The following is a 26,052-nucleotide window of genomic DNA, read 5'->3' as shown; positions in this document are numbered from 1 at the left end:
AAACAACCTTTTACATGGCGAACATGCAACAACTGTTAAGTCAAAACATGGAAATGAAATTTACTATTGTTTTATGCATGTTATATTTTAAGCTTTATGAGCTGGATTTCTGTACGATAAAGGGTTCTGTTACAATTTCTGTAAAAAGTTGATGAAACTTCACTTTCTTTATTTTCATATCTGACATCCGTGTTTACACATCAGTGCCAGTACTGGGTTTAAATTATGATTACAAATTTAAGAAACTTATCCAAGATGATGATGACGATGGTTATTGCTATTTATTTTAAATTATGATTACAAATTACTTTATTTGAATGTATTTGAATGCATTTTAATTTGCCGGGATGATGGAATTGACATTGTTACGTGATCACATAAAAGAACCAGTGAACCGTTTTTGTGTGTGTGTGTGTGTGTGTGTGTGTGTGTGTGTGTGTGTTGTTTTTTTTACCGGTTCATTGAAACAAACTGTCCGAAATAATCGGTTCTCAGAAAATAATCGGACTTCCCATAACTACTTTACTGCTTTATTGTCTTGTTGTTGTTGTTGTTGTTGTTGTTGTTGTTTGTTTTTTTTTAACTACGATTGCCATCCAAAGTAATAGGTGCATTACCGCCACCTTCTGTTCCGGAGTGTGGAACAGTGTGTTTCAATTCTACTCATTAGCCCTGTTTCCCTTATAAAATGAAATAAAGCTTTACTATTTATCTCACTTGACCATTTTATTACAGCCTTAATATTTAATTGTTCTATTTTTCCTAATTTCTTCTATAATTGCTCCTTTCTTATTTATATTTATTACATTATAAAAATTTACTGATTTACCTAAATTTTATTTAGCCCAACAGCTAATTTCACTGGTTAAGACATTTACCATAAACATTTAATCATTTACCAGACGCTTAAAAGAAACTTACAAATTAAAAAAAAAAAAAAAACACTGTATGGGATACTGTATTATTAAAGTACATATATACATGTTACTGTACACTACAAACTATTGCTGTGTTTCTGAGAACAATATCGTAATAAATTGTACTTTAATTTCCACAGCACATTTCCGATAAAGTCAAATGAAGAGGCCTTTATCATAGCGCTTTAATGGAGTCACCTTTATAGCGCTTGTTTCAAAGCAGCTGTACAGTGATATAGAGGAAAATAATATTTCAGTATATTATTATTGCATACTCTTTTATACAATACTGAGGTATAAATACCAACTAACTGCTTATTACATTTATAATAATAGCAAATAGCTGCTGCCAAAAAAGAAAATAAATCATTGTTCAGTTACAGACAGTTCATTGTTGATTCAGTTCCGTTCAATTTGTAAAGTAATTTTTTTATATATATAAAATGAGTTTAATTCAGCTTTTTGGAATTGTTAACTGGTACGGCCAATTGAACTCTTAGTGAGCTTTTGCAAACAGAATGGTTAGCATATTTATTTGTAAGGTATCAACAGCTGTGCTGAATTAATGTTCAAAGTTTGTCATGAGATACTGTAGCATACTACTCTGAAACATTATTTGTTGCTTATTGTACAGGCCTGTCTGTCTGAGGTGTCTTTTTGTCAGTGGGAGGAAGCCATGTCCTGTTTTGGAGATCCAACCCCATTTTGGGGTTCCCATCCCCATTTGGAGATCACCAGGTTGCAGCTATATAATGTACCCTTCTCTTTTTATCTGATCATACATTTGTTGACATTTTAAATTAGACATTTTTGTAATTAAAAGGAAGAGTAGTAATTAATAGTCTCTGATTGGCCTGTTTTAGACAAGCATTCCATAAAAAAAAAAAAAAAAAAAAAAAAAAAAAAACTTTTTGATGTGACAACAGAAAAGTTCAGTTTACTAAAGCATTCTCTACTGACTTCCATTCAGACTTAGAAGCTTTTTGTCCATGCTGTCATCACCACACAATTTTATTTTATTTTTTTCACTTTGGAGGTTCCCCCAGAAGAGGGCACAAGCTGTGTTTGAAATCCCCTTCATACCATCCTTAAGTATTCAGTACATTATTCCACTATAGTCCACTTGAAGAAGTGAATTAAAATCAGTGAAGGAATTTGGACGCTGCATTCATTATTGCAGTGCATTATGAGATTGAATGAGTGTATTCGATATTGTCCACTATGGTTTAAGATACCACTATTTCATAGTGGTCCCCTATAAAAAGTGTATTCATTTTGGTAATGGGGCAATTTTGGTTTGTTAAAGATGTCATGTATTGTATTGTACTGTATTGCAGTTGTGTCTTTGAGTATGTTCACTGTTTTTAAGTTTCATGACACTCGCGGTCTTTTGGACTTACCATGTCCGCTGCATGTGCATGTCCATGAAGTCCACAAGACCATAGAGTGTCCCATTTATCATTTTAGCTTCCAGAAGGGTGCTCGCGAGCGCCCCCCTTTGCAGCTGCTATGTGCCATCAATGTGCCATTTTGCCGAGGCGAGCGCCGCAGGAGACTTCTTAGCTGCCATTCTAAGTGCCATTATATCACGAAAGTGTGGACTGTGAGGGTTTACAGTGTGATTTGGGACAGGGCCTCTGTCTGCATCAAGGAGAGGGTGTAGCCTATAATCAAAAGAAGATCCTGATTGGTCCATTCCCATCTAAGGACCACACCAAACACTCCAAATCAGTGCTATTTTGTGCTGTTCTGTCTTGTTCCTTGTTCACTGTGTGTTCTTTTGTGAAATTTGATTTGCTAGTTCTACTGTTTGATTCTTAGACTATCAATTTGGATTTGTTTGCCTTTTATTAAAAATATTGTGTAAATACAATCTGTAAATATTATGTTAAAGTGAGGGTAGGCAATTATGTACAGGTTAGCAATAGCAAGCTAGCCTTGAAAGCAAGCTCCCACCCTACCTGCAGATCCCTCTCCAATGCCACGCCTCCTCCAAAACACACGAATGCACAAAGGCAGACCAGAGGCTAAGGGAATGTTCACCAAAATCAAAACATTGCAGAACTGCCACATATGCCTGTCAAAGGCAAAGTGAAAAGAGTCGACACATATTATTGCACCCGTGACGCCCCTTAATAAAACCGATTTGGTCATCTTTGATTAAGCTATGAATTACTTTCTCCATGCGAGAGGCAAGAGTTTTAGCATAAACTTTTAGATCACATGGGATGAGTGATACTGGTCTATAGTTAGAGCAATCTAATGTATCTTTACCCTTTTTAAGAAGCAATGATATCAAAGATGTACATGATCCCCATGAAATGTACCATCCTCAATTGTGAAATTAAATGAATCAAGCATGAGAGTCCCTACCACATCCCATATTTCTAAATATAATTCAGGAGGAAGGCCATTTAAGCCTGATGACTTGCCCTTCTGAAGGCTTTTTAGTGCTTCATGGAGCTCCTCCAAACTTAACGGGCCCTCCAAAGAGTCTTTATCCATCTGCGTGATCCGAGGCAGTTCTAATTTATCCAAATACTCTCTACAAACTGACTCATCAAAATCGGTTAAGGTTTTATACAGATTTGTGTGTTTTATACAGATTTGTGGCTTATGATATGTAAAAAACTATTAAATATCGCATCTGATTGGCTAAAGTGTACGACAGTTGGGAAGTTGCCAGGAAAGTCTCAAAAACACACACACACAAATCCGATGGATTCGTAGTAAATGACGATTCGTACATTCAGACACTCCTACATTTTAAACATTCAAAGGTTTTGTGTGTACAGTTGTATATCTACGAATTTGTGTTTGCATTTGTGAAATGTATTTTATGAATATATAATTGTATTTTGTGTGAATTGCTTTTTTGTGAATATATATGTTTTCATGCACGTGAATTTTTTTTATGTGAACAAAAATTCCCCATTTATCTAGAACACAAGAAAAAATTTTTTATCAATATGTGGCTAGGTCTCTCCAATTCAAAATAATAATTTCTGCCTTTGTGAAAGTAAGTCATATTCCTCTTTCATGGAGGACAGTCGTGTAGCTTGTTGATCAGAAAAAGTTTGTTTTTGTAAGTTTTGTAATAATTGAATCTTATTTTCTAATTGTGTAAATTGGTGTGCTTTCACTTTCGCAAGAGCAGAAGAAAAAGATATACAGAATCCTCGTATTGCACACTTCAGTGTTTTCCACAATATTCGAGGGTCTACATCACTAGATATATTGACTTCGAGAATCCCTTTATATGATCTTTTAGCGAATTAATGAATGCCTGATTCTTTAGTAATGATGTATTAAGATGAAATCTAGTGGCCTTGGTCTTAGTGTTGGAAAGGTGAACATTACATAACACTGCAGAGTGATCAGACAATAAAATTGATAATATAGAGATGGAAGAGTTATATGAAATTAAAGATGGGCTGAGAAATATGTAATCTATCCTAGAGAAAGTCCTTATATGTAGTATTCTGGATTCTCCAAAAATTGATTACATTAAGTTCTGTGATAAATTTTTTCAATAACTTAGAGGATGGGTTAGCTGTAGTATCAGGGTGAGATTTATCCAGTCCAGGATTTAAGACAGCATTAAAATCACCACCCATCACTAAAGGACAATCAATCTGCTCAAGTAATATATTAAAAATATTCTGCCTCATTCAGGCGGTAAATGGAGACCAGTGCTAACCTGTCATTATATAGTTTACAGCATATAAAAACAAATCTACCCTCATTATCATTCCCGGTATGTTCAATAGTTAAATGTAACCTCCTATTGACTAAGATAAGCACACCCCCTTAGTTTTATTACAAGCACAAGAGAAGGCTGCCAGTTTGTAATACTTGTTTTGAAAACATGTGTAAAGAGTCCACTGAAGGCAAACGTAGTGAGAACCCAAGCGCAGTTTATTTACAAGGTGTAATCCAAAACATCCAAACAAGAAACAAAGACTTGACTAGACTTGACCAGAAACAGACTAGACTCACCAACAGCAGGTTACAACATTAATACACGACAGGGAACAAGGCAATAACATGACTACTTATAACAGACAATGAGGGTCACATGACATGAACAAACCAAAGAGCAAACATAACTGATAGTCATATGACAAGACAATAAACCAATCAGAACATGACACAATGAACAAGAGGAACCAATAGCATTAAGACAAGAGGGCAAGGGAAGCATGACACAAACAGCAATCAAACAACAAAATAAAGACATGAAAACATGAACATGACAAAACCCAAACATGAAACAAAACCCACACACCCCCCCCCACCCCCCCCCCAAGGTCGGCTCCGGACACCCAAACAACAAAACCCAAAAGGTTCAGGAGGGTGGTGGAGTGGAAGCGGAACAGGGGGAGGGATGGAGGGCCAGGCTCGTGAATCAGAGACAGGTTCAGACTGTGGAGCAGAGACAGACAATGGAACAGAGGGGGACCTGGGCCATAGAGCAGTGACAGACAATGGCCTAGTGGAGAGACATGGCGGAGCAGGCCTAGCGGGGAGCCATGGCGGTGCCCGCAGAACAGGAAGCCATGGTGGAGCAGAGACATGGACAGACAGTGAGTTCTTGAGCAGCCTCCGTGGCCATTACAGGACAGAAAGTGAGTTCATGAATGGCCTCCGTGGCCGTGACAAGACAGGCAGTGAGTTTGTGCATGGCCTCCTTGGCCGTGGCAGGACAGGCAGTGACTTCTTTAGCGCCTCCGTGGCCGTTACAGGACAGACAGTGAGTTCATGAGTGGCCTCAGTGACTGTGACAGGACAGGCAGTGAGTTTGTGCATAGCCTCCTTGGCCGTGGCAGGACAGGCAGTGACTTCTTTAGCGCATCCGTGGCAGTTACAGGACAGACAGTGAGTTCATGAGTGGCCTCAGTGACTGTGACAGGACAGGCAGTGAGTTTGTGCATGGCCTCCTTGGTCGTGGCAGGACAGGCAGAGAGTTTGTGGATGGACTCCTTGGCCGTGACAGGACAGGCAGGGAGTTAGTGGATGGCCTCCTTGGCCGTGACAGGACAGGCAGAGAGTTTGTGGATGGCCCCCTTGGCCATGGCAGGACAGGCAGAGAGTTTGTGGATGGCCTCCTTGGCCGTGACAGGACAGGCAGTGAGTTTGTGGATGGCCCCCTTGGCCATGACAGGACAGGCAGAGAGTTCGTGGATGGCCTTCTTGGCCGTGACAGGAGAGGCCGAGAGTTCAAAGGTGGGCGCCACCACCTCAGGAGGTTCTGCAGCAGAAGCCGCCGCCTCTGGGGGCACTGGAGTGAATTCACGGTCAGGAGTGGCCTCAGGAACAGACTCGTGGACAGGAGAGATCTCTGTAGCGCAGTGTGCAGCCCACATGCTCAAAATGGCGACTGCCATTACTGGAAGAACTGAGGTCATGGGAACAGTCTCTGTGACTGTCATGACATGGCGAGACTCAGGCGTACTGGCCATCTTGGCCGGGGACTCAGGCGTGGCGGCCATCTTGTGTGAAGGCCCTGGCTCGACAGGCATGACGTGAGCAGACTCTGGAATGGCGGCCATGTTGTAACAAGGCTCTGGAATGACAGCCATGACCTGACAAGGCTCTGGACGATCAGCTGCGACATGGTGAGACTCTGGATGATCAGTTGAGACATGACTAGACTCTAGAAGGGCGGCCATTTTGTAGAGAGACTATTGTGTGGCAGCCATCTTACAATGGAGTTCTTCAATGGCGGCCATGTTGAGAAGAATCTCTTGAGTGACCGGCATGATGTGAGCAGGCTCTGGCTTGGAAGACATGATGTGAAGAGGACTTGGCATAGCAGGCATGATGGGAGCAAACCCTGGGGTAGCAGACATGATGTTAGAGGACTCTGGCTTGGCAGAGATGATGTGATCAGGCTTTGACATAGCAGACATGAGATGAGCAGGCTTTGGGGAAGTGTCATGTTCCTCCTCCATAACACCCACAGTGAAAGCAGACCCACTCAACCGTAATGCAAAGTCAATGTATTGTTCAAGTGACCAGTGTGGAGTATTGCGTGGCATTAACTGAGAAGTGTTCTTGTTTAAACCAAAACAGAATATGTTCTTGAGGAAAGTACCATTAAAATCTACCAGGTAGTACAGTTCGCAAAAACCTGCTACGTAGTCCTCAACAGAGCGATTACCTTGACGGAGGCTCACTAGGTGATCTAGGATTCATTTTGCTGGTTGTGTATTCTGTAAAGAGTCCATGAAGGGGAGTGTAGTGAGAACCCAAGTACAGTTTATTTACAAGGTGTAATCCAAAACATCCAAACATAATCCAAATAAGAAACGAAGACTTGACTTGACTTGACTTGACTTGACTTGACTTGACTTGACTTGACTTGACTTGACTTGACTCACCAACAGCAGGTTACACCATTAATACAAGTAAGCGAACAAGGCAATAACATGACTACTTATAACAGACAATGAGGGTCACATGACAAGAACAAACCAAAGAGCAAACAGAACTGATAATCACATGACAAGACAATAAACCAATCAGAACTAGACACAATGAACAAGAGGAACCAATAGCATGAAGACAAGAGGGCAAGGGAAGCATGACACAAACAGCAATCAAACAATAACAAAATAAAAGACATGAAACATGAACATGACAAAACCCAAACATGAAACAAAACCCACATTACAACGTGCCACTTCGCATTGTTTTAAAAGGGACTCTTGTATCAGGGCACAGGAAACTGATTCACGGTCTAAATATTCTAATATACGGGTGCGCTTAATAGGAGAATTTAAGCCATTCGCATTCAATGATAAGATATTCAGAACCTGCATTGTGTGCTCGCAATGTCAAGATTATGTCTACCTGAAAAGAAACAAAAGCAAGACCATACTGCCAGTGACGTGTAGACATTAGTATGTACTGTATCCTAGATACCAATCCACCTCGATGCATAATCCTTATAAAAGAAAAGCATTATAAATAAAAGTATTGATGTCTGTTGAAGGGCATAGATGGAAGAAAAAGGAACAACAAACAACTATGTACAAAATCCAAAGCAGACCACACATTACCGAGAGTGTAGGTCAGCATAAACAAAAGAAACAAATGTTGATACGTGACCAGTCCACTTCAACGCAAGACATGTACCCAAAAGTCCCACTAAGCCAAAAACATAATGATCGAACCTGCTCTACATTAGCCCGAAAAATAATAATAAATAAATAAATAAAAATTAAAATAAAATCAGTCAATATTATTTACCAGCCAGCGGACGAGAGTACATGACAAGGGCAGGATTGCAAAAAGAGATTAACAAGTTCCCCTGGCCATCTTGTTATTGTTCTCTTAAGGGCAGTTAGTATCACCACAGACCTCATCGCTGATTTTCTCTTGTTGAGCTGAAAGGATGGAGACAGTAGCCGTTGCCCTCCCGCTGCTTTGTAGCGCTGCAGAATACGTCTTCTGTGACACTGAAGTAACAAAATCCTCCACCTTTTCAGGAGAGTCGAACTTCATCTGCTCACCTTTGTGCACCTTTACTGCTGGATATGTGAGGAAGGGCTGGAGACCAAGTGTTGTCATCTTCTTCAAGACTGGATTAAAGCTCTTTCTCTTGGTAGTTGTGGCTGGACTAGAGTCAGAAAAAAATAGTAGCGTGACATTTTCCTGCGTATATTTCACCAGATACACCTGCCGAGCACCTTTCAGGATCGCCGACCTGTCATGCCATCTTAGTACACGGAAGATGAGAGTACGTGGCCGATCAGACTTTTTCCTTCCATCATACACGCGATGTCGTACGTTATTTCTCCTACTCCTATCTTCAATGTCCGTCATTTTTTCAGTGAGTTGTTCCATCTGATTTCTTAAGTTTTTGACTGTCCTCCTATCCTCACGTCCAGCTGCTTGAACGGAATCGACTCATTCCCATGTCTGCTTTGCTGCATTGGCTAGCTTTTCAACTTCTTCTTTCAGCTCTTTTACAGAATCGTTGGTCATTTGTATATCCAAATGTAGATGGGTCAATACAGGAATCTTTGAATTTATTGCTTTTCTTACAGTCGAAGCCACAACCGAATCGAGTGTACTTTGTTGCTCTTTGAGTGCTAGCTTGATAACATTAGCTATAGCAGCATCCAGATCCTCTCTGAACATGGTGGAATCTTTGAATTTTTTCTTTATTGGCGATTGTTCAATCTCTCTTCTCCAAACGTCCTTGACTGCTGGGGTACTCATAGTGAGCTAGGTAAAGAGTGGTTCAAAATTTACTGACAGGATATATACAATTTCTGACAAAGTGAGCAGAGTGAAGGACTAGGCATGCATTGCTGCCGAAGGGTCACGTGATCTCCGGGATGTAAAGAGATTTTCAACCATCATAACAAATAATGTTTTTGGACCAAATCACCTACCCTCATAGGCGGAGGATGAGCCAACTCCAGGGTAAGGCTAAAAGCAGCCAAATGTATTAAACATCTTAAACCCGTCTTTTTAGGCAAGAACAATACATTTAACGTGATTACAATAAAAAAAGAATTTGTTAGAAAACATCAGTTTACAATAGTTTACAACAATACAAATTTACGTTGCATGAGTGATAAATAACTTTACATTGAATTTTATTTTATTTTTCTCCTGATATCATTTCCAGGGCGTATTCCTTTCAAAGGCACTGGAATTAGTATTGGAGTCAATTGCTGGGGACAACTCAGAGGTAGAGGACTTGTCTGACATTGACAACCCTGTAGAGGATGTTGATTACCATCCTCCACAACAGGAGCCAAGCAGCAGTGAGGAGGAGAGTAGCGGGGATGAAGACCCCACTCCACAGTCCACTAAGGCCAGCCGGGGACATAAACGTCTCCGTGGTATAACTCATGCTTATCGTTCAGACCGTAGCATTGCCAAAAAGTGGACGCTTTGGATGCTCATGCACTTCACAAATGTTGCTTTAGCCAACAGCTGGCTACTGTACCACCAAGATCACACAGTACGTGGCACACCAAGGAAGGGCATCATGCAATTTCTTGAGTTCCGAATGGAAGTGGCTAAGACATACTTTGTTACACAATGGTGTCTTGATTTTTTTCTATGGATACAGACCGAGTGTCCACATATGTGGACATCATTTTTTTCAAAAAGTGCTTCATGTTCAAAGATAATATCTGGTTATTATATTTATTGGTTCCTCCTAACCCCAAATAGCTAGAAGAAATCTAAAATGCAAGTCAGACCAGTGTTCGGGTCTTAGGAGGTTAACGTGATTACAATTTAATAAAAATGTTAGAAATTTATAATTATATTACGTTTCCTTTCCAGGGTTATTCAAACAGCGAATAAATTAAATATAGAAAGTAACATTATCACTAACATTTCTCTATCACGAGTTTAAGCACTTTCAAAAACAAAAGAAAACTATTGTTATAATCACTGAAGCTGTATACACTTGTGAAATTAATCTCTTACTTGCATTGTACGTACATCTGTGCTTTGTTGTTTAAGATGAGAGAATTCGCAAGAGCCTGGAATTCGTTAAGTGAATGCGTGCGCACTCAACAAAACTGATTTTTGACGATGACTCATCTGAATGCCTCTGATTGGCCATTGCATTCCTAAGCTCAACAGAATTGTGTGTGATTGAATAAAATGCGCAACACTGTAAAAGTACCTAAAATGAAATACGGTGCAACATGAGCAGATTTTAATTTAATGCCGCAATCAACGCTGTCTATTCATATTCACTTTTTTAGCAACAGACGTAATATATTTAATTTGTTTGTGCAGGGGTATTTTTGTCCAATTTAGTGGCATTTTTGCCCCAAGTCCCCGTGGCCAGGGGAAGGCTAAGCCTTCCCTAGCCTTACAAACCCTCCGCCTATGCCTTAAAGGAAAGTAGGGAGTGTAATGGCATTTTATTTTATTTATTTTTTTACATATGGTTTGTTTGTTCTGTGTTTTTGGGTTAAGGGAGTTAGGGAAGGTACACTGTATTTTCTTTTGATGTGTTTTTCTATTTTTGGGTATTTTAGAGGGTATCAGTTTAGCTATTTTTGTCTGTTATTTTGGCCTGGTCCACTTCCAAGTCAATCCCTTTATTTCTGGATTTCTTTGCTTTTTTGTAAATAAACCTATTTATTTGGCATTAGCTTTTTGCGAGTGAGCATCCTTTATTTATGTTTCAACTGACCCAGATATGGTTATAACAGAAGGTAAAATATGTGATTACTGGCACATGAACATGCAGTCCAGAGAAAGTCTGGAACAATTACTAAAATGGTCATTCAGATGGCATTAAAAAATGATAGAGAATCTGTTGATTATTACATCAAGCCACCTTTAAGTATAATAGCAGTCTCATCCAAGTGGGGCTTAACTGTGCACAATCAGGACATGCCAGTTAACTTGCAGGGTCATGCAAAGTGAAGTTCATCAAAGAAAACTTTGTTCTGGCTGGTAAATACCTTCAAACTACCACTGGTCCATGGCAATTACATAATAGGTAGGTGTGCTCTTGATGTGGAAATCTTCTCCAGTTCAATTTCCTCTGTTGAGTCAGTCGAGGTTAGATGCCTACAAATAACTCCCCCCCCCCCAAAAAAAAAGCTGTTTTATAGTAGGAAAATCGACACTGGCACTGTTTTTTCTTTTCTTTTTTTTGTTTTAATGTTTTAATACTGTAAAGCTGCTTGCTTTACCCTTAGATGCTGTTAACATTGCTGAAAAAAAAAGTTCCCTTTATCTAAATGGCTTGAGACTTTGTAATGGTTGTCTACACTTGGTAGCTCTACAAATAAAAAAATAACTGGATTGATATCTGGTTGTTGTCACAGTGCTGCTGCTACTGTGTCTGAGACGAGGAGCGAAGGAGCAGAGAGACATCGGAGAATACAGAAATAACAGACTTTATTCACACACATGTAGCACAGGAACCTAAGGACGTTTAACACTAGATGCTGGACAAAGGAAAACACAGGGCATAAATACTATGAACTAAATGAGGAAACTTACAAGAAACACCTGGAACCAAGAAATATAATTAACAGGTTTTAAATTAGGTTACAGGAACTGTGGCTCAGTGGTAGAACATTGCATTAGCAGCGCAAAAGGTTGTGGGTTCAATTCCCATGGAGCACACTTACTGGTAAAAAAAAATGTATAGCCTGAATGCACTGTCGCTTTGGATAAAAGTGTCTGCTAAATGCATAAATGTAAACATGGAGGGAGGAAACAAACACAAAACAGTCCATGGGTGTGACAGTAAGTATGTAAGTGTGAAAAAAAAAGTCACACTCAGACCACAAAATACAACAAAATGAAACCGCATCCCTTCCACACCTTCACAATGCAGAATGATTATGCTTGCTCACCCACCCACCTACCCACCCCCCACAAACACTGCCACACCCAAAAAAAATCAACCATAGAAGTCAATGATAGACTGTAAAATATAGATTTTTTGTTACAGAATTTGTCAAAAATGTAAGTTACAATGCAGACAACACAAGGGGTGACACCACAGCACATCTGCGGTGGAGGAAAAACCCACAAAATATACAAATTGATGTGACATGGTCAGTGTGAAGTGACAATGGCACATACGAAGTTTGGTGTAAATATGTCAAGGCTATGCAGAGATACAGCCCTCAGATGCAGTTTGGCATCTTTCCAGCAAATTTGTTAATGCGCTAAATGAAAACCATTCCGTATATCAACACAAAATCCATAACTTTTTGTCAGCTTGGTCTGAAGAAGATCCGAGTCAAATTTGGTGAAAATCAGACTAATGGTCTAAGAGGAGTTCGAAAAAGTAGGTTTTCAACATGAATCAAAATGACGGACAGGAAGTTCAGCCAATTATGGCAAAATTTGTATTGATGTTCTCGGCATGATCCAAGGAATCTATCAACATCATTCTATTTACAATAGGCTAATGTAAGAAAAAGTTATTAGCATTTTTTGAAATTTCATTATAACTTTTTAGCACAAGGTGGCACTGCCCCCAAACTTTTTGAGTATCATCAGGGCATGATGTCGAAGATGTATTCCGAGTTTCACAAGGATACGTCAATGCGTATGTCAAAATTCAAAATGGCCGATGCCCAAAATGGCTGAGACTCCAAATTTGCTATGGTTGATGTTGAGACTGTCCTCTATCAGTGTGCCAAATTTCACAACTTTCCCGCAGACAGTTCTATTGGCTGCCATAGACACAATGGAGGAAGAAACACAAGAAGAAATGGAAGAAGAAGAAGAAGAAGAAGAACGCCAACAGACACAACCTTCGGTGTTTGGCCCCTAATAATAATGCTAGATAACAAAAAGAGAAATCATTTTTTTCTTATCAAAGCTTTGTCGTCCTCTGGAGGCCATTCCTGATTTCTCACAGTAGCCTCACAATACTGTTAAGCAGGGGTGACAACCCGATCCAACTAATCAAGTCATTTAGAATTATTTGAAAACATGGCATGTGTCTTGGAGCAGGGTTGGAACAAAACTCTGCAGGGCTCCGGCAGGAATTGAGTTTGACTCCCCTGTAGTAGAGTCTGCTTAATAGTAACAGTGTAAAAAGTGTGTAGTACTAAAGTATTAATATATACTTTTTTGTAGTGAACTAAATGAACTAAATATTCTTTTTATGTATGTTTTTAATTGTTTTCACAAATTAGTTTGAGATTGAACAATAACTGGTAGACCCCCTAGACCCTAGGTGTGAACATTTGATAACATATATATATATATATATATATATATATATATATATATATATATATATATACATATATATATATATAAAATAACAGTTCATTTACAATGAAAATAAATAAGAATTGTGCTGACTACAATGAGTACTGGCTGCAGAAAGCATTAAAACCACCAACATAACAGACAGAAACCAAACGCACGCACACACACACACACACACACACACACACACACACACACACACACACTCACACACACACACTGTGCAGAAAATGTTAAACCAAAGATTCAGCTTTCCGATTCAACTTCTGTCATGTTTACAATTTAGCATACTTATGTATATATGCAGTTTATGGTGTTAGCAATTTCAAAGTTAGATTTTTGTTACTTTTGTACTATAAACTTGGGTTTCCACTAGATGTTCGATGTAAAATCTGGCTTCTGAAGTAAAACCAGTTGAGAACAATTGATTTATAACTAACACACAACCATAAAAGAATAGTTCATAGCACACTGAAAGCTAATTGAATTGCAAAGTAACTACAAAATGTGGGCAGTGCAAACCTGAATTCAACTTCCTCTTGATGTGGCTGAAATTCCCCGCTTGAAACTTCTGGGGTAAAGTTCCCTCTCAAACAGCAGAAATTTACACTGCATCATGTTGAACATCATGAAGATCATGCAGCTTTATCTTTGTGAGTTATACTTCATGAATGTGTTTGTATAAGCTTTGTAAACTACATTGATTTCTGATGTTTAACGGTGCTGTATTAAATAATTGAACATGTGTGTGTGTTTTATTTCACAGATCTGCTCATATGGTGTGAAGCAGCAGAGACTTTAACAGATCAACTAACAGATTTGGGTCAAAATGTGACTATAAACTGTGATCTTGATGTACAGGAGGCTAACTGGTTATTACTGAAACTACCAGATTCTCCGATCCTGATATTACTCTCTTCTACAACTTCAGCTAATTTTTACTACAATAAAACATTTAAACACAAATATTCAGTGAAAAGTAAACATAGTCTGTTCATAAATAATGTCACTCTTGATGATTTAGGACTTTATTACTGTTCGACCACAGACACACCTCCAAAATACAGCAACGGGACCAGACTGTACATCACTGGTGAGTGACCATTCACTGAAATTAAACACTAAATCATTGTTAGGCACAAAATATTAAATATTATTTTTAAACCCTTTCAATGATTGCACAGAACTAAGTCTAAATCTTGAGAACAAGAATCATACAGTGATGAAGTACACTGAGCAGAATCAGACACACTGGCAGATTATTATCCTCATATCTGCTTTCATAAATGCTCTTCTGATCATTGTGGTCATAGGTGAGTTATTTGAAATGTGTTTTTCTGTCTCTAAAAATGAGAAGACTTGATGTTTAATCTGGATTCACTGTCCTTTTAAGGACTAGTAAAGATGTTTGTTCTTGGAAGCAAGAGAACCAGAGACAACTTGAAACGATCTCAAGATACACACCGACCACAGCCTCGAGTTATGGATCTTGGACAACCACAAAACTCAAGCCAAGCGCAGGTAAAACAATTAAGATTAAAATAATCAAAATGAGTTAAGAGAAATAATATGTACCCTTTAAAGTGATAGTTACCCCTCTCACCATTTATTCACCCTCATGTTGTTTCAAACCTGTCTTTATTTATTCCATGGGACACAAAAGAAGATATTTTTGGAGAAAATTGTGGTACAGAAAGCTGTATCACATTTGCGTTAAGATTAAATGATACTATTGTTTTTTTGTTGTTGTTGTTTTTTTCAGGATGCTATGGTACACTTTTCCACACCATGTAAAAGGTTTCAGCCCTGCCAAATAAACGACACATATGCATTTCTACAGCTGCCAGAATCAATAACAGATAATAACCTCTGACCCTTTTAGTTGAATTACTCATTGTATTTGAAAACAAATTAGATATTGCATAACTATACATATGTAGATCGCTTTAATCAACATATTTAGCTCACTAGATGTTTTTGACCCCAAGAGTTGTGTAAGGTTTCATTCAGTATAGCATAAGATTTAAAGTGAATTGTAAGTAAGTCATGCTTATCACTTATTTAACTTAGATGTGACATAGTTAACTGATATGACTTGTCATTTTAACTCTTCATATTTTTTCTTTTTTTTGAGCTTGCACATTGGCAGTTACATGACAATTACATACTGCTTAATACTGTATAAAGCAATTTGATTTGTGCTTTTGAGCTTAACAAAAGTTTTGAGTTTTGCTTGATTTGCCTATTTATGATAACTTGCTAGTTGTCTTGATGGTGATCTAGTGTTCAGATGTCTTTGTATAATGATCATTAAACTGATTTCCTACATAGCTATGCTCATTTCTTGTGTCTCATTACTTTGGATTCTCTTCTACTTGTGTAATAATCTAATTTCAGTTCTATATTTATTTATTTGGTAAGTAATCTTGTAATGAGTCGAATAACGAACAACCAATTGGACTGTTCATGATCCCTTTTGTAATATACATCTCAGTGTTTAAAAAAGGTGTGTGTGTGTGGGTGGGTGGGTGACACAAAGCATGTTTATGCACAACATACACATGCTGTTGTGTTTGTTCATTAAAGCTGTTACAATGCATACTGTATACTGTGCTCATTGTTTACCTCTGAAATGAAATGTCAACCTTTTGTCATCTTGTTCCCAGCTTGAATGAATGATCTTAAACACCACTGGGTCTCAAGCGTTAGATATGAGAGCTACTAGGAGGAGAACTTCAAATTTGGTCTGTTCATCACATAAAGATAATGTACGGCTTCAGAAATAGAGATTAAAAATATACACATATGTTTATAGTGGACAATTTATGGTATTTTATTTGGGGTGGAGAGTAAGCAACCTTGTACAGTAACTTCATAATTTGGTCTCTGCAGCGCTTAGCTCAACCTGTGGCTTTAACACCTCTTTAGAGTTGTTTACCTCAAATGAAGTACACATGTAAGGTGTTTAGAGATGGAAAATGTTTTCTTACACGTCACAAGAAAAGAACCACAAAGTCTCAACTTCTTGAAAAGAGGGGGTGTAAACTGAGAGGTCTTTATTATTATTATTTATTTCATTTATTCTACATCATGTTCTCACAGTTTTCTTAATAATCTCAAAAGAAAGAGTATGTTTAATTGTTTAAATTGTTTTGTGCATTGACAGAAAAAGTTTTAATGTGTATATATTCATATTTAGCCATTATAACACTTAGTCCAGTTTACATATGTATTCTAGGACCTCATTTTTTATTGAGCTTGATGCTGATATAGAAATATAAAAACTGACTAGTTTTTGTTTGAAACATAAGTTACTCAATTTATTTAAAGTCCCCATGAAATCAAAATTTAAGTTTTTTTAGCTTTTAGTATTAATATCTTAGCCTTAAGGTTATGAATAAACTGGTGTGTTCCAAAACAATGACAAAATTCATATTTAGGAGATATAAGCATTCAAAATGATGGGTTGAGACCCTGAGGTGGTCTCATGTTATGAACAGACTCTGGTGCAGCAGCTATGTTGAGAAATGGCTCTGGTATGGGAAGGTACATATAGCATAGGGCTAGGGACCACTAAAACAGGACATGCTGATGATTGTGGTGGGCCAAGTTCCATGACATGTGGGGGACCAAAAAATAAATAAATAAATAAATAAAATAAAATCCTACTCCTTCGTGGCACCCTCTTTATACTTTACAACCCCATGACAACTGAATTCATCAGAAAAACCACAGACCTTATGTAATAACTTTTACTCATTTTTGCAGACAATAAGGGTGTCACACAAAATGGTCACAAAAACTTTTGTTGAATTATAAGAAGTTTTAGTCATTGGAGTAAAACTTACAGATCAGTGATAATACCTTTAAAGGCATATGTAATATGTATGTTTTCGCCACTAGAGGTAACATTTTCAAAACAATAACAAAGGTGAAGCTTGACGGCATTGAACAAAAATACTCTTTTGTTTCAGCGATGACTAATCTGAACGCCTCTTAATGGCCATTGCATTCATATGCTCAACAGACTCATGTGTGATTGGTGATAATGCACAACACTGTAAAAATATGTAAAAAGAATCATGGTGCAACACTGAGGAGATTTAAATTTAATGCTGCAGTCAATACTTTTAATTTCATTTTCATTTTTTTCGCAACAGCTGTAATGGATTTAGTTTAACTATGCAGCAGCATTTTTGTCCACATGTGTTGCCATAATTTTTAAAAGTAGAAATCTGTAGAGTGGTCATTGATAGCCAACAATGAACCAGGTCAAGCCATTTATTTATTTATTTTATTTATTTAATTATTATTATTTTTAATATGCTTAACATTAAACCTTCATATCATGACAATATATTATAATCAGGACATTTACATTTTCTGAAATAAATTTAAAAAAATGAAAAATAAATAAATAATAAAATAACATAAGAAGCGTATAAAAAATATCACAATAGAAAGTATTGTGTTATTCTATGTTATTTACTCAATATAGTATTATCTTACTTATGATATTATGCATGACTATGAAAGTAATCAATATACTGATCAATATGAGTTATTCCCAAATACTGGATGTCTTAAAGAGGGTTAGATGTGCAAAGGCCCTCCCATTGGGCGGTACTGGTAGTGTTGAAGAGGATTGGATGTGTAAAGGCCCTACCACTAGGAGGTACTGTAGTTTCCATTGAATTACACCTGTGAACTAAAGTAACCCTGTGAACTTTGGGTGACTTCCAGACACCACAGCCAACCAATAGGGTGAGTCAATTTCTTAAAAAAAAAATGGTTGATTTGGCCAAATTACACCAGTAAAAAAATAAACTAGGTGGACTAGTAATAAATTGTGGCCAACCGGACAGGCGGTGCCAAAGAAAAACTACCAACTACCAACTTTGGTAAGAGAAAGGAGTATAAAAGGAGTGCACGGAAAGACAGAGGATTCAGATGTGGCTGCCGTCATCTCTGCTTTATTGCTGTGCTCAATAAAGTCTTATTTTGACATCTGGAACTCCCTTTTTTGAGTTTTATTTTACGACTTTGAGAAGACCATTGCTTGCTCCACAACAAAAGGAGAAGTTTAAGTCCCTTTAAGACCTGCATGCACCTAATTTACAAGCACGCATCCATTTCTCTCATTTGTTTACTTTCATTTTAGATAAAACCAACTGAGTCTATACATAAACCTTGTGTGTTTTGACAGTATTAGCACAAAACATAACTTAGTTCAGTAATCAGGCCAGAGCCGGCCAAATAAATAAGCGAACTAAGCAGCTGCTTAGGGCTCCCATGGCCACCAGGGGGGCACCAGGGGGCCCCCAAGAGTACATTAAAAAAAAGCAATACCAAATATTCAAATTATGCTGGACGCTGTCGTGTGGACCTGAATTTACATCACCTAAATTCACCCATTTCTCCTGAAATACATGAAAGTAATGCCGCATTCCAGGCAACTCGTAACCTGTGTTTTTCCAACCTTCTACCCGTGAAAGTGCACTGGAACGGCAGTCAAACCCGTGACTTCCCACCCGTGAACTCGCACTAGATCGTTGTACTCCCAGTTCCGAGCTCTGATGTCACATAGCCCGCGAAACAACAATGGCAGCCCCTACGGATAATATTGCCTACAGATGCGGTGTTTATGCAAGTGATACATGGTGAGAAATAGACTTTAGGACAATATAACGTTGCAATAGAATTAACAATCTAGCTGCAATTCCTTGTGCTCAGGCAATTTGGCGTGACTTGCCTGGAATGCTACAAAGTCATGAGTCGTGGTTTGAAGTCGTGACTTACTAAGTGGCCAGTGAACTGGGAGAAAACAGAGTAAACTTCATTGTTACCTACAGATATTAATTATACACTATTTGCTTAAAATTGTCTTGTGTTTGATGTGGAATACAGCCAGCAGTTTAAGATTGTTTTAAGTTTGTACATAAAGAAATTATTAATTCATCAACTCATTCATCACACTGCTTGTACTGGCAAATTACTTCTTGTGCACGTGCAGACTGTGGAGGCTCGCAAAGTGGAGCCAGGAGAACTTATCAAAAGGTTCAAATCGATTGCATTTCGGGGGTGGATGGGGGACAAATTGAACCTAGGGTGGGAGGGGTTCTGGCTTACTAGTTAATTAGCAAAGCCTAGGCAGGGTATCAAACTTCGGCTGTGCGTCTTGCATCATCAGCCTGGAACTAAAACTCGGTTCAGTTCGGTTACTTTCTATGAAAGAACAGGCTTAAAGAACAATTCGTTCAGGGGTTGAACATCACTATAGTGATTTACATTTGTGTCAGAGCCTTTCGACCATGGAATTGCTGTTCTGTTCTGGAGCAATGGTGAGTGGTTTCTTTATTTGCTATTCACATACGCTGATATGATATTATAATGCCAATATGCACTGTGGCCTGGCCCCATGTTAGCAAATTAGCCAGGTACACATGTTAGCCTGGTACATGTGAACCAGTCATCTTGCCAACTCAGCCAGGAACACACTACGACTGTAAGAGTGATTATGAATGTAATTTGATACTTACAACTCACACCCAAACGCATCAGATCTAGTCAGCCTACGTTCAGTCGGTGTTTACAGTCAGCATTTAAAATCCTAAGTGTGTTCAGTTCAGTCTTACAATGTTTTAGCTGGTCGTTAAGTGTGTCCCTTTTTTTAGGTTGCATATCAGTATTTATGATTTGTTATACTTCCCAAATCAGATCATTACTAGACTACATTACTAACTCGGGATCATATTTCCGTAATTATACAAGCATGTTTTGTGGAAGCATGGATGCATGATTTGTTTCATATTTTGTTTAAATAATAGTTATTTTCACCTGTAAGGATTTTAGCAACTGATTGCAATGACATATTGTTTTCTGTGTTTCAGGATGTGTCAAGTCTTTCCAAGGGGACAAAGAAATCGAAGTTAGGAAACCGAAAAGGAGTCACCAAAACAACACCGGAAGCAGAATGTATCTGTTAAATTTAAATGTTTTTCAAATGCCAACACCAAACTGAAAATAAATCAAAATAAAGTGAAAGTGAAAAAAACTGATGTGACATACAGCCAAGTATGGTGACCCATATTCCGAATTCGTGCTCTGCATTTAACCCACCCAAAGTGCACACACAGCAGTGAACACACACCCGGAGCAGTGGGCAGCCATTTATGCTGCGGCACCCGGGGAGCAGTTGGGGGTTCGGTGTCTTGCTCAAGGGCACCTCAGTCGTGGTATTGCCAGCCCGAGATTCGAACCCACAACCTTAGGGTTAGGAGTGAAACTCTCTAACCATTAGGCCACGACTTTCCCCCAAAAACAAGACAACCGAATAATAAACAAGAAAACCATATTGTAGAAATACTTTGAAGGAAATAAAAGATGAAATTCTACATGTTTGTGATATTACTGACCAATATAAGAGAACATCTCAGGTTACGCATGTAACCATGTTTCCCTGAGAATAGGAAACGAGATACTGCATCCTCTAGAGGGTGCTAGGGGAACGCCTTCAGCGTGACCGGTGTCAGAAGCATTAATGAAATAATGACAATAAACTTTACATTGGCAGGTGGAAGTCTATGACTTAAGCGAATGAGCGACTGCGGGTATAAAAGGGCACCTGTAGGATACGCAGGCAGGAATGGCCGAAGCATGGCAATGGGACGCAGCGTCTCGTTCCCTATTCTCAGTGAACCATGCTTACATGCATAATCTGAGACGTACCCTTTCAAAGGGAATGAGACGGGGAACAGTATACCAACGCCGCCATGCAGAGGGATGAGTGCCCAGGTAACTGTTTCTCCAAGTCAGGACTTAAGGAACAGCATCCCTGCTAGCGAAAACGCTAGGTTTTACGGCAGGCTCAAGCTCCAATCATCATAGTCTATCTCATCCACCAGAGTCTGGAACTCTAAGAGTAGAGGTCTCAGCATAACGACTCCTAAGCGAGAGGAGACCTAGCTACACTCAACACCAGAGGCCGTTAGTGAGGCTCAAATAGAAAGAGCCTACAACCCACATTACTGCCTAAGCGGAGCTCTGGGAGCGGAGGCTTCGGCAGGATGACTCTCTAAAATGAGAGGAAACCTAACAATGCTTAACCCTGGTAGGGGAGCTCTTAAGAGTGGAGGTCTCAGCATAACAACTCCCTAAAGCGAGAGGAGACCTGGCTACACTCAGTGCCAGAGGCAGGTAGTGAGGCTCAAAATGAAAGAGCCTACAACTCACATTACTGCCTAAGCAGAGCTCAGTGGAGAAGAGGCTTCAGCAGGATGACTCTCTTAAATGAGAGGAAGCCTAACAACACTCAGCCCAAATAGAGAAGCTCTAAAGAGTGGAGGCCTCAGCATGACGACTCTCTAGAGTGAGAGGAGGCCTGAAAACACTCAGCACTAAAGACAAAGACAATTAGCGAGGCTCACAAACCGCTCATGGAGTGAGGAATTCAACCCCTCAGAAGGGAAGAGAATTCAAGCGCCTGAAAGGGGGCACCATGCTCACCATAACCCTCAATGCTGAGGGGAGCGATGCTTCAAAGTGTGTTAATAGAGACACACTGGTTGAGTGGAGCCCAAGGTGCCGGGTTCTAACCAACTCAGAGAAAGGGAACGAAGCTATTACCTGTAAACCTTACCGTACAGGATTTCAGGCAGTGCACAGAGTCTTGCGTGTGCACTGACCACTTATGTGGATTTTAGAAAGTGCAAAAAGTGTTCAACATGCACACTTATCAAGTACACAGAGCTTAGCGTGTGTACTTAAGCTTCCCAAGCATCAGCTCTGGGGAGTGGAGGCTTCAGTAGAATGACTCTCTTTAACGAGAGGAAGCCTAGCAACACTCACTCCTAGTTTAGGAGCTCTTAAGAGTGGAGGTCTCAGCATAATGACTCTAAACTGAGAGGATACCCAGCTACACTCAGCACCAGAGGCAGCTAGTGAGGCTCAAAAAGGAAGAGCCTACAACTCATATTACTTCCCAAGCGGAGCTTTGGAGAGCGGAGGCTTCACTTAAAAGTGGAGGTCTCAGCATAATGACTCCCTAAGTGAGAAAAGACCTACCACACTCAACGCCAGAGGCAGTTAGTGAGGCTTAAAAAGAACAAGCCTACAAACTCATATTACGGCCAAAGATGGAGCTCTGAAGAGCAGAGGCTTCAGCAGGATGTGCTGGATTGTGTTCTGGGCCCCTAGGTGGCCTGCCATGGGATGCGCATGGGCTAGCTCCATCACTGCTTCCATCTTGGTCTGTGGGACTACCAGCAGGGTTTTTTCCTCCCCCCTATGCTGTGCGACACAGTAAAGCAGGGCATTGTTCACCACAAAGTGAGGAGTTGGGTGGGGCGCTGGCTGGAGCTCTTTCCCTTCGGCAACCCTCACCTGGGTCCAGTAGTGTTTCAACCGGTCTTCCTCGTGTTGCTGTTTGGCGAACGCTCCGGCCCCAGTCACCTGCTGGAAGAGATCAAAATAAAGGTTAGGATTTTGGGGGGGGGGGGGTGACTCACCATCCTTGGGGCTGTCCGAGGCCAGCAACACAGTTCGCCGTTGGGACTTCCTCACTGTCCTCCGTTTTGGGCCGTTCCCAGCAGGGCTGACAGGCTGGGTGGCTGCGGCGAGTAGGCGGTCGAATCTGGCAGATCCCTGACGATCCCGACTTTTACTGGCCAGGCGCTGGGTGGCGCTGTGATGGTAACATGCCACGCCAGAACTTCCCTTGTGTCGCTGTGCACGCAGGTGATAGGCAGCCTCGCTTTGGTTTTGGCTTGCAGGGGAAGGACAGTTGTCTTCACTAGGCTGACCGCGCTGCCGGAGTCTAGGAGGGCGAGGAATGGACGGCCATTTACCCTCACCTCCGCCCGCGGGGGTTTCCGCATGTTCGGCGCAGCCTGCCAGCCAAGCTCGTCCAGGAGAGCGGGGTACTTCGGTGGGCATGGGCTCATCTTGCAGGCCGGGAACCGCCAGCCTGCTTACTGGCCGCTGGGTGCCCTCCGGCGTGCGTCGCTCCTGCACCGCCCTTCGGGGAAAAGGCGGCGCTCGCTCCCCAACCTCCCAGTGTTGGGCGGCCTCCGCCAGCTTGATGGCCTCCACCAGCTCGTCGATATTAGTTGGGTTCCGCATGCCGGCTGCCTGACGAAGAGAGCGGGGAATGGCTTGGAGGAAGCGGTCAACCACCACGCGCTCCGCTACCTGGTGTGTGGTGGGACCCCCGGCCAGTAGCCAGTGTTGGGCAAGGTGAGAGAGGTTGGCAGCTTGAGCACGGGCCGGCTGCCGCGGGTCGAAGGTCCTTTCGTGGAAGAGTTGAGCGGCGCTGATCGGCAATAGCCCAACCCGGCCTAGGATCTCCTTCCTCAGTTCCTCATAGGAAGCACTCCGCTCGGGGGTGAGTGCAAAATATGCCCACTGCACCTCTCCCGTCAAAAGCAGCGCCACGATCCGCACCCACTTGTCCCTGGGCCATGCCTCCCAGGCAGCGATGGTTTTGAACATTTGGAGGTACATTTCTATGTCATCATGCACTGTCATCCTTGGAATCAACTGTGCTGCCTGGACACGGGGGTCAGGTAGCGGAGTTCACTGGGCAGCGGCGGTGCGGAGCGCGGCAAACTCGCGTTCGGTTTCCCCTTGTCAGGAGGCCATGTGCTCCATAATTTGCTGCTGGCGGATGCTCACCTCGGTGAGGTGCTTCAGCAGTTCATCCATCTTGGGGGAGGAGCGCCACCTGGGGAACAGAGAGGGTACGTGAGCCAAATGGAGGAAAAAAAAAAAGTCTGGATCAATCCAGGAAGGGTAAACTCAATGTGGAGGGGTCGTTGTCGGTGACTTCTTCACTGCAATGCCCGCATTCTCCACCAGTGTGAAGGGGTGAAAAAGCACACGACACGAGGATGCAGGTAAGTTCCCCAAAGGGTGGATTTTTATTGATAAAGTGACTGGGGAAATGACCAATGTGAGGGGGTTTGGTGCTCGGTGCTCAGCTTCTCTCTCTCTCTCCTCTCCTTCCATGCGCTGTGCTGTGTGGGTCCGTGATCTCCCTTCGTGGTGGGGCTGGCGGTCACACACTGCTTTCTGCAGGAAATAACAGAGGGTATGGTTAGCCGAGTCTTTGGAGACATCTCTCACTTCTATGCTCGTTCTCCCAGGCTTATAAAGCCGGTGCTTGATGGGACGCAGGTGTGGCCGATCAGCCCGTGACGAGCAGGTGCAGGTGTGACTGCTCGGTTTCCAGGGTGACGCTGATGAGAGCTCAGGACACGTGTCACAATAATTTTAAAGTAAATTTCACTAACTTTATTAGAGACACAGTATTTGGAATTAGAAGTCCAAATCAATTTCCAGTTGATATTCTCAAAAAGGTTATTTCTAAATTACTTATATCGAAATGTTGTAGGGCATGAATCAAATATCAAAAAATTATTATTATTATTATTATTATTATTAATATAATTACTTATAATTAATTATAATTAAACAATACTGTTTAATAAGATCTCTCTTTTTTTAAATGTTGATTGCTTAGATTCACTAAAGCCCTGCAAAAGCCTCACAAATCCTGCTGGTATTGCATATGCTACAAACCCGATTCCAAAAAAGTTGGGACACTGTACAAATTGTGAGTAAAAAAGGAATGGAATAATTTACAAATCTCATAAACTTATATTTTATTCACAATAGAATATAGATAACATATCAAATGTTGAAAGTGAGACATTTTGAAATGGCATGCCAAATATTGGCTCATTTTGGATTTCATGAGAGCTACACATTCCAAAAAAGTTGGGACAGGTAGCAATAAGAGGCCAGAAAAGTTAACTGTACATATAAGGAACAGCTGGAGGACCATTTTGCAACTTATTAGGTCAATTGGCAACATGATTGGGTCTAAAAAGAGCCTCTCGGAGTGGCAGTGTCTCTCAGAAGTCAAGATGGGAAGAGGATCACCAATTCCCCCAATGCTGTGGTGAAAAATAATGGAGCAATATCAGAAAGGAGTTTCTCAGAGAAAAATTGCAAAGAGTTTGACGTTATCATCATCTACAGTGCATAATATCAGTCAAAGATTCAGAGAATCTGGAACAATCTTTGTGCGTAAGGGTCAAGGCCGGAAAACCATATTGGATGCCCATGATCTTCGGGCCCTTAGACAACACTGCATCACATACAGGAATCCTACTGTAATGGAAATCACAACATGGGCTCAGGAATACTTCCAGAAAACATTGTCGGTGAACACAATCCACCGTGCCATTCGCCGGCTAAAACTCTATAGGTCAAAAAAGAAGCCAAATCTAAACATGATCCAGAAGCGCAGGCGTTTTCTCTGGGCCAAGGCTCATTTAAAATGGACTGTGGCAAAGTGGAAAACTGTTCTGTGGTCAGACGAATCAAAATTTTAAGT

General features: G+C 40.5%; 1 protein-coding gene across 1 annotated transcript; it reads left to right on the top strand.

Annotated features, from left to right (window-relative positions):
- Window positions 1-14,023: 14,023 nt before the first annotated feature.
- Window positions 14,024-16,143, top strand: LOC109092501. Its single transcript, XM_019106285.2, has 5 exons — window positions 14,024-14,308; window positions 14,422-14,748; window positions 14,840-14,968; window positions 15,049-15,176; window positions 15,418-16,143. Exons 1-5 carry the CDS (start codon window positions 14,272-14,274, stop codon window positions 15,526-15,528), a joined length of 732 nt encoding a protein of 243 aa, XP_018961830.2. The 5' UTR covers window positions 14,024-14,271; the 3' UTR covers window positions 15,529-16,143.
- The last annotated feature ends 9,909 nt before the right edge of the window (window positions 16,144-26,052 follow it).

This window comes from Cyprinus carpio, chromosome A22 (assembly GCF_018340385.1).
Source record: "Cyprinus carpio isolate SPL01 chromosome A22, ASM1834038v1, whole genome shotgun sequence".
Lineage (NCBI taxonomy): Eukaryota > Metazoa > Chordata > Actinopteri > Cypriniformes > Cyprinidae > Cyprinus > Cyprinus carpio.
This window is presented reverse-complemented; position numbering and strand designations above follow the sequence as displayed.